Raw genomic sequence first — 9,883 nt, 5'->3', positions numbered from 1 at the left:
AAATGAGATTTAAAACAGTTATTTATTAAAAAATCTGATTGGATTCCTCACTTAGAGAGCCAGTTTGGTGTAGTGGTTCGGAGCACGGTCTCTAATCCGGGAGAACCGGGTTTGGGTCCTCACTTCTCCACATGCAGCTGTTGGTGTGACCTTGGGTCAGTCACAAGTTCTCTCGGAGCTGTTCTCTCAGAAGAACTTCTTGAAAGAGCTCTCTCAGCCCCACCTACCTCCCAGGGTGTGGAGAGGGGAAGGAGATTGTAAACTGCTCTGAGAAACCTTCAGGTAGTAAAAGGTGGGGTATAAATCTGATCTCCTCCTCCTCCTCCTCTTCTTCCTCCTCCTCCTCATTGGCAAGAAGGCACATTTGCATTACAAATGCCTCTCCTCCGTGAAACTGGCCTAGTCCAGTGTTTCCCAGGTTGTAGGCTGGGACCGAAAAGTGGGTCACAAAGCCCTAAAAGGGGGTCGCGGGCCTGCCCTCTCTAAGGGCCCCACCTGCCCTTTCCATTGCTTTTGTATTCTGGAAACGGTATCTTCCATGTCATACATTAGTTGACTTTTTGAGTCTTTTTCTTAGAATCTTTGGTAGGATCGCCAGCTCGGGATTGGAAAATAGCTGGAGATCTGGGGGGTGGAGCCAGAAGAGGGCGGGGTTTGGGAATGGAGGGCCTTTGATGGGGCATAGATCCATAAAGTCCACCTGCCCAAGCGGCCTTTTTCTCCAGGTGAGCTGATCCCTCTCGCCTGGAGATCAGTTGTGGTCCCAGGAGATCTCAAGCCATCACCTGGAGGTTGAAGCAAAAAATGAGAGATCACGGGAGGAAGTGGAATTCCAAGAACAACATCCCTGACAAAAATGACGAAGAGTCAATAAGTTGCAATGGGAAGACCTTGGGTTCTGTTATCAGAGAGTCCACATGGAATGTTTCCTTCAAGAGTTGATAAGTAGTCATTGATAAGAATTGGGATTGCGGCATGCTCAGGTAAAGCAAATACTGTGAAACGGATTGTTTACATTGTGCAGCATTCGTTCGCGTGTGAGCGATAATGGAAGAGAACTTTCCACAGGATTTCTACAGTCAATGTTTTTGCAGTTGATTGACTCTTCCTTATTTTTGTCACGGATGTTCTTTTTGGAATTCCGTCACCTGGAGGTTGGGAAACCTGGTTTTTGGGGGATTCAAGGGAGTAACGGAGAAGGAGAGGGCGGCCAAAGGCTGGAACTAAACCTCCACATGCAACGGCCAGGCATGTCGGAATGCCCCTCCCTTGGAGTTCATGGTGGGGAAAGGCTCCAGGGCTATTTTTGGGCAGGAACGCACAGGAACGGAGTTCCGGCTGGCTCCCAAGTTGGCCACGCCCAGCAGGAACTCATTAGCATAACAGGCCACAACCAACAGCAGAAACTCATTCGGATTGGCTACAATTAGGGGTGTGTGGCCTAAGATGCAAAAAGCCCTGGGTTTTGACAACAAACAAGGTAAACAGAATAAGAAGGGAAAGGTGGGTGTGGCTGGATGACCACACTTCTGGTAACATGGGGGTGTGGCCTAATGTGTGAATGAGCTGTGCTGTCAGGGGTGTGGCCTAATATGCTAATGAGTTCCTGCTGTTGGGTATGGCCTGTTATGCTAATGAGTTCCTGCTGGGCTTTTTCTACAAAAAGAGCCCTGGGGAAAGCCGTGCCCTTTTTACAAGGCCGTAGTTTGCCGAGGGCGCAAAAAAAAAACCCTTTGGGCCAAACCCCAGACCAAGTCGATTTGGGCTTGTGGGTCACCATACCGAAAAGGTTGGGAACCCGTCCCCTTTAGAGTCACCGAAACTCGTTGTCGTCCCTCCGTCACGTAGCAGTGAGTCCCGTCGACATTCAGAACTTCCCACCCCATTATCGCAAGGGAGCCTCCCCAGATAATTTGAACGCCTCCCTGGTGGGGGAAAAATATTCTCGATTGGCAAAGAATCCCACGCTGAATGGACGCAATGGCACGACTTTATTGGGAAAGAAAAGACTGGGAGTCATGGGAGATGGCTGCCCAGCCGACCAAGGGTGGGACCTTCCTCTTTAATGAGACCTGCAGCCCTTCGTGCCAGAAACATGTGCACCAAAGAGGAATTATGGGTCAGAAATGGACTGTGGGGCTCCAGTGTAGGTGGTGGGCTCTGAACACATCCATCACTGGTGCCGCGTGGAGAGGAGAAGAAGAGGACTGGATTTATACCCTGCCCTTCACTACCCGAAGGAGTCTCAGAGCAGCGTAAGATCTCCTTTCCCTTCCCGTTATGCTAATGAGTTCCTGCTGGGCTTTTTCTACAAAAAAAAGCCCTGGCGGAAAGCCGTGCCCTTTTTACAAGGCCGTAGTTTGCCGAGGGCGCAAAAAAACCCCTTTGGGCCAAACCCCAGACCAAGTCAATTTGGGCTTGCGGGTCACCATACCGAAAAGGTTGGGAACCCGTCCCCTTTTAGAGTCACCGAAACTCGTTGTCGTCCCTCTGTCATGGAGCAGTGAGTCCCGTCGACGTTTGGAACTTCCACCCCATTATCGCAAGGTAGCCTCCCCAGATAATTTGAACGTCTCCCTGGTGGGGAAAAAATATTCTCGATTGGCAAAGAATCCCACACTGATTGAACACAATGGCACAACTTTATTGGGAAAGAAAAGACTGGGAGTCATGGGCGATGGCTGCCCAGCCAACCAAGGGTGGGACCTTCCTCTTTAATGAGACCTGCAGCCCTTCGTGCCAGAAACATGTGCACCAAAGAGGAATTATGGGTCAGAAATGGACTGTGGGGCTCCAGTGTAGGTGGTGGGCTCTGAACACCTCTATCACTGGCGCCGCATGGAGAGGAGAAGAGAAGGGACTGGATTTTATACCCCGCCCTTCACTACTCGGAGTCTCAGAGCAGTGTACAATCTCCTTTCCCTTCTGCTCCCCACAACAGACACCCTCTCAGGTGGGTGGGGCTGAGAGAGCTCTTTCCAGGACTGCTCCTGCGAGAACAGCTCTGAGAGAGAACTTGTGACCGACCCAAGGTCACACCAGCAGCTGCGTGTGGAGGAGCGGGGGATCAAACCCAGTGTCCCAGATTAGAGTCTGTGCTTCTAACCACTACACCAAACTGGCTCTGCGATGCGCCACGTGCAGCGCATTTTGGAAGAGAGGCCTTTTAGCCCTGACAATTCAGGGGAGCCTCCATGTCCAAAGGCAGCATACCTCCGAGTCGAGTTGCAGATCAACCACATGTTCCACGGACAACCCTTTGGACGTATATCGTCTGTCGGCATCGTCTGACAAATATTTACAGTCCTACTTCCCCCTCCCGGCCCACTTCCTCTCCCGCAAATCACACTGGTTCCATCAGTGGGTCAGGCAGGCCAGGGGCCTCTCCGATCCTGGGAAAATGTAGCTCTTCGGCAGAGCTTCCCCCAGATCTGGGCACGCGGCCAAGCCCCCCAGCGTAGCTCCTTAGAGACTGCCCCCCGGGGGGGGGCTGCGTATTCAGATCTGCTGGCCGCAACGTGGCTTCCCCGGTCAGACACGTTGCTGGGGAGGTTGTGGGGGGGGCGGTGGGTCATATATCTTCATTCACTTCTCCTTTTTCTTTTCGGGTTCTCCCAGAGAGCACAATCCCGCTGGCTTGGTCTGAATGCATCCAGCGAGGGGGTGAAGGCGGGGGCGCTTTCCCTCTGACCTCTTTTGTGGCGGAGGCGCCCCTCCGGACCATTAACTGAGCCCCTCCGGACCATTAACTGAGCCCCTGTGCTTCTCCTCCGTGTAAGAGACAGACCCGTCCCTGATGCCTTTAGGGTTGCCAGTCTCCAGGCGGTGGCTGGAGATCTCCCCTTCTTACAACCAGCGTTCCCTCTACGCTGAGTGAGTGTGAGCCAGCTCGCCGGTTTTTTGAGCCTCCGGCTCACGCGTTTTTGCCTTCGCTCGGGAAGGATGGGCTCCAGAGCAAACTAGTTTATGCAGCAGCCCAATCGCGGGCTCACAACTTTTAATGCCGGTCGCTCACACAGTAGAATGTTTTGCTCACAAGACCCCCACGGCTTAGAGGGAGCGGTGACAACTGATCTCCAGGTGACAGAGATCAGTTCTGGAGGAAAACGGTCGCTTTGGAAGGTGGACTCTACTGGAACACACCCCACTGGAGTGTCCCTCCCGCAAACCCTCAACCTCCCCAGGCTCCACCCCCAAAGCCTCCAGGTATTTCCTAACCTGGAGCTGGCAACCCATTCTCTACCCAGGGATGGCTTTGGGGGCTTTACAGGAGGGGTGGTGGGAAAAGCCCATTATAAAATAATTATCAGTAATGTTTAAGGCCCTTTAAAGAGCCGGTTTGGTGTCGTGGTTAGGAGCGCGGACTCTAATCTGGGAGAACCGGGTTTGATTCCCCATTCCGCCGCATGCAGCTGCTGGTGTGGCCTTGGGTCAGTCACAAGTTCTCTCAGAGCTGGTCTCTCAGGAGCAGTCCTCGAAAGAGCTCTCTCAGCTCCACCTACCTCACAGGGTGTCTGTTGTGGGGAGGGGAAGGGAGAGGAGATTTTAAACTGCTCTGAGACTCTGAGTGAAGGGCGGGGTATAAATCCAATCTCCTCCTCCCCCTATTCCTCCTCCCCCTCCCCCCCTCCTCCTCCTCTTCTTCTTCTTCTTCTTTTCCCCAAGGACTGCGCACCACAAAAATATAACCTTTCCCTTCAATGTTCATTCATTATGAATTCTCCGGATTAACAATCTATAGTTTATGTTTTGAGAATGGAAGGATTGCCCTTTGAAAAATAAGGAACGACCTCTTTGTGTTGTTGATCTTTGATAGAGGCGCCACGAAACGGAAACGGTTGATCCGGAGAGTTTCGTCATCATTCCCTTGTGAAGACCTCTTTGATTGTATGTCCGAAAAAAAAACAAATGGACTTTGGGCATTACATGGAAATATAGACTTTTGTGATCTAAACTGCAGCAATTTTTGCACTGTTCCCTTTTTGCGTTTTGCTTTACTGTACTGTGGACTGTGACCTTCTTGCTTTTCTCTAACCTGCGTGTGAGGCCCGGAGATCTCCCCAAGAATGACAACTGGTCTTCGGGCCACGGAGATCGGTTCCCCTGGAGGAAATGTCAGCTTTGGGGGGGTGGACTCTGTGGTATCACGTCGCCTCTTAGACAGTGCCCTCAAATCTCCAGGAATTTCCCAAGTCAGAGAACACTCCCCTCGAAGGAAGTCACAATGTGCCGGATCAGGGCTTTTTCCCAGGGGGAACGGGCCGGAACGGTGTTCTCTTTGACAAACTGGTCTGGAGTAGGCGGCCATTAACCATTTGTGGGCCTGGAGAGCTAGAGAAAGATTCAAGGTAATGAAAACTCTGTAGGGATCTGTAACTTCCTAAGCTAAGGAGACTGTCCTACATTTTAACATCTGATAGGGCTTGTATAGACAGAGGGACAGAAGAACTGCATTTTACCAATTTCTTTGATCTCTTGCTCAATCTGGTGCTGTGCTAAAAGTGTGCTTGTGAACATTTTCTTATTAATAAATACATGATTAACTTTTGATGTTGGTAGTGGTTCATGAGTCTCCAGCGCAGTGTTCCCCCTAAGCTGAGTCAGTGTGAGCTGGGTCACAGTTTTTTAGCCTCCGGCTCACACATTTCTGTCTCAGCTCAGGCAGGAGGGCTCCAGAGCAGACTGATTTATGCAGCAGCCAAATGGCTGGCTGACAACTTTAAAGCCAGTAGCTCGCAAAGTAGACTTTTGCTTACAAGACTCCACAGCTTGGAGGGAACATCGCTTCCAGCGTACAGGTTGAAAACTTCATTTCCCTCTCGAGAGTTCCGCCACCTCTTTTTGCCAAAAAAGGTCTAGATTATTATACGAGTTGGTTTGGGAAAGTTTTTTTTTTTGTCCTGTAGCCTTCGTCGCAGAAGTGCAACAGAGAAGCAAGTGGAAGAGAAACTCCCGCGAAGGAAGCGGAACACCTGGCTCACGGCCCTCCTCTTTTCTCTTCCTCTTTCAGAAAGCGTTCCGGAGCCTTTGCGGATTAGCATGGAGGACCCGCCGGCTCGAGGGCCGCCGTCCCTGGACGCCCCTGGCCCAGGCCCCGGGGACCGGGAGCTGTTCGGCTACGTGGGGATCGAGGCGGTGCTGGATCAGATGCGGATCAAGACCATGAAGACGGGGTTCGAGTTCAACATCATGGTTGTAGGTGAGCGTCCGTCCGTCCGTTTGCCACTGCTATGAAACACCTCGGGGGCAGTGTTCCCTCTAAGCTGAGTTAGTGTGAGCCAGCTCACAGTTTTGTAGCCTCCGGCTCGCACTTTTTTGTCTCAGCTCAGGAAGGATGGCTCCAGAGCTGTTGTTCCCTCTAAGCTGAGTTAGTGTGAGCTGGCTCACAGTTCTTGTAGCCTCTGGCTCGCACATTTTTGTCTCAGCTCAGGAAGGATGGCTCCAGAGCAGTGTTCCCTCTAAGCTGAGTTAGTGTGAGCTGGCTCACAGTTCTTGTAGCCTCCGTCTCGCACTCTTTTGTCTCAGATCAGGAAGGATGGCTCCAGAGCAAACTGATTTATGCAGCAACCAAATCGCTTGCTCACAGCTTTAATGCCAGCAGCTCACAAAGTAGAATCTTTGCTCACAAGACTGCACAGCTTAGAGGGAGCATTGCTCGGGGGTATGGTCAGTATCCACCCAAGCGATGGAGGATGGGAGAGGCCGTACTGAATTCGAGATAGACTCTTGGCTCAGATCTCTTTTGGGGGAGCCGTTCCCAGTCAAGAAGCCTGTCCCCTCCCGTCCCCAGTGCAGCCAGCTCACAGTTTTTTAGCCTCCAGCTCACACCTTTTTGTCTGAGCTCAGGAAGGAGGGCTCCAGAGCAAACTAATTTAACCAGTAGGCAAATCATTTGCTCACAGCTTTAATGCCAGCAGCCCACAAAGTATTAATTTTGCTCACAAGACCCCACAGCTTAACGGGAGCATTGCAAGTTGTGAGCAAAACTCCTGATCTGTGAGCCACTGGCGTTAAAGTTGTGAGCGAGCGATTTGGCTGCTGCACAAATCAGTTTGCTCTAGAGCCGTCCTCCCCAAGCAAAGACAAAAATGTGTGAGCCAGAGGGTAAAAACCTCTGAGCTGGCTCACATGGACGCGGTTTAGAAGGGACACTGATGGGGCCTGGCAACAACAGGGACCTCAGTGGGGGTCCAGGGCCACAGAGTCCACCCTCCAAATGCACCCATTTTGTACGGGGTAACAGATCTCTGTAGTCTGGAGGTGAGTTGTAATTCCGGGGGGGTCTCCAGGTCCCACCTGGAGACTGGCATTCCTATGGGAGGGGAAGCCCCCTCGTCAAAAGCATGGCCAGATACCCTTGCGACCAACTCGATGTCAGAAAGACGATTTGTCTTTTGGGGCCTTTCGGGACACCGGCCGAGCGGCTCGGTTCTGCCCGTCCCCCCCTCTACACGTGTGACTTGAGATCTTACGGGCCTCCCCGAGCGCAGGTCAGCCGATCTGTTGACTCTGCAAAATGCCGGCCTCCCTGGAGAATCGCCAGCTGGGCAGAACGCTTTCTTCCCCACAGCCGGAAAGCTGAGCTCACGTTTTAATGCACGGATGCGGGAGGGGGGGAAGCTGGTCAGCGCGTAGCAGCCCCAGAGTGGGGAGCACATGGGACCTGGAAATGGGCGTTTCCTCTGCCCCCGGAATCCCCGGAGTCGTGTTTCCCAAGCTCTTTCGATCCCTGGAGCACGGTTGCCTTTCCCCCTGGATTAGAGCTGAATGAAGGCACGCTTCCCGTCAAAGACATCTGCATTTTCTCAGCCCGCTCAGCAGCCGGCCGGCGGGCACGCACCCTTTCTGGCAGGCTAACCCCATTAACGTTGCTCCAAGTGTCTTCTCCCGGACTGGGATCCCTCTGTGCTACTATCACAAGCTTCGTGAGGGAATCCTAGTCTTTCTTTATTCCCTTCCTTGTCACGTTATCAGGGGAAGGAAGGGGGAGGAACGGACGTCGGTCGGAGCCACCTCCCAGCTCTGACGGTCGTGGAGGGGGGGAATTTGTCCGATTTTGTGGCTTAATTTTCGGCTGACATCGCCACGTCTGCTGTATCATCACCTTTGTGGTCTCAGCAGAGCCAATTTGGTGTCGTGGTTAGAAGCGTGGACTCTGTCACATGCAGCAGCTGGGTGACCTTGGGTCAGTCACAAGTTCTCTCAGAGCTGTTCTCTCAAGAGCAGTTCTCGGGAGAGCTCTCTCAACCCCACCTACCTCACAGGGTGTCAGTTGTGGGGAGAGGAAGGGAAGGAGATTGTGAGCTGCTCTGAGAGAAGGGCGGGGTATAAATCCAATCTCCTCTTCTCTTCTTCTCCTACACCACCCAGTCCCTCCTGCCCCCACCCCACCCAGAAAGCCATGATTTGCTGTGGGAAATAGCAGAAAAGCACAATGTCCAGTAGCACCCTAAGTACTAACATAATTTGTGGCAGGGGATGAAACAGGAAACCTAGGTCTCAATTCAGTCCAGGAGGATGCATAATGAAGCTCAAGACAATGCGTCCTCCTGGGCTGAATCCAGAGCCAGGTTTCCTGTCTCATTACCAATGCTGATTTCTCCATGCCTACTACCTCTCTGCCTATCACATCTAATCCAGTGACGCCTCCTGTTGTCATCCGCCTGCTATTGTCATTCGGCATCTGAAATCACCCCACTCTCCTTGATAGAGGACAGACAGACTCCCATTCTCGCTGTATCTGGAGAAGTGAGCAGTGACTCACAAAATCTCCTCCCCTGCCACCAATTGTGTTAGTCTTTCAGGTCAAGCCCGTAGCTACAGTGGTGCATCTCGGGGCCCGATCCCCCGACTTACTGCCAAGACGTCCCATCTAGCCCAGGTCCCGCAACTTCCAATTTTTTATTTTATTTGTTGTGCTCCCTTGGCGGGTGTGTGTGCAGGGTGCCCCCTGACTTATTTAAAGCCCCCCCCAATTAAAAATTCCTGACTACGGGCCTGTTTCAGGTGCTACGGGACTCTTTTCTTCTCTGCTGCTAAAAAAGGTAAAGGTAAAGGTTCCCTTGCTCGAAAGCCAGTCGAATCCGACTCTAGGGTTGCGGTGCTCATCTCCGTTTCAAAGCCGAAGAGCCAGCGCTGTCCGAAGACGTTTCCGCGGTCATGTGGCCGGCATGACTAAACACCGAGGCGCACGGAACGCTGTTCCCTTCCCACCGAAGTGGTCCCTATTTATCTACTTGCAATTTCTTGCTTTCGAACTGCTAGGCTGGCAGGAGCTGGAACTAGAGACGGGAGCTCACGCCGTCATGCGGCACACGCGGGTCTCGAACTGCTGAACTACTGACCTTCCACAGCCTGCAGTTCAGCGTCTTAACGCTGCTACAGATAGACTAACACGGCGACCCGTCTTGCTCGATCTCCGCGTGAGAAAGAGGGGCTCCCTTTAGAGCTGCCACCGGCCTCCCGCTGTGTTCTCCGACCTTGGGCCCGTTCGGAGCGGGCCGTCCCCTTCCTGGGAATCCGTGCCGCGGGAGCGCTCCAAACCTCTCCTAGCAACTCCCTGCCCTTTCCCACCACACCCCCCGCCCCCACCCCGCTCTCCTCCACGCCTTCCTCCCGAACCCAGAACAGCAGCCAAATCTTTGAAGGGGGCGCTCCCTTCCAAATTCGGCAATAAATATCCCCAGATCAAACGCCGGAGGCCCCGCGTGGAAATGCCAGAGAGTAATCCCAAGGAAGAAGGATGATGCTGTTTGGGGCCTGCAGCGTGTTTGTAGAGGAGGGGGGGGGATTATGAGATAACCTTTCCTAAGAGCGCGGCAAAAGCAGGAGACCGATAAATCCCCCCCCCCCAAACTCCCCAGCTGGTGGGGAACCAGCACAA

At 52.8% G+C, this 9,883-nt stretch overlaps 1 protein-coding gene across 1 annotated transcript in view; it reads left to right on the top strand.

Moving 5' to 3' along the window:
- Window positions 1-9,883, top strand: part of SEPT12 (septin 12) — a 99,917-nt gene that overhangs the window by 63,571 nt on the left and 26,463 nt on the right. The window contains exon 3 of the mRNA XM_015419409.1: window positions 6,011-6,199. Within this exon, the coding sequence (XP_015274895.1) occupies window positions 6,011-6,199 (189 nt within the window). The remainder of the gene's footprint in view (window positions 1-6,010; window positions 6,200-9,883) is intronic.

The sequence above is a fragment of the Gekko japonicus genome, unplaced genomic scaffold, assembly GCF_001447785.1.
Source record: "Gekko japonicus isolate JY-2015 unplaced genomic scaffold, Gekko_japonicus_V1.1 scaffold513, whole genome shotgun sequence".
NCBI lineage: Eukaryota > Metazoa > Chordata > Lepidosauria > Squamata > Gekkonidae > Gekko > Gekko japonicus.
Note: the sequence above shows the minus strand (reverse complement) of the source record. Positions and strands in the feature narration are given on the sequence as shown.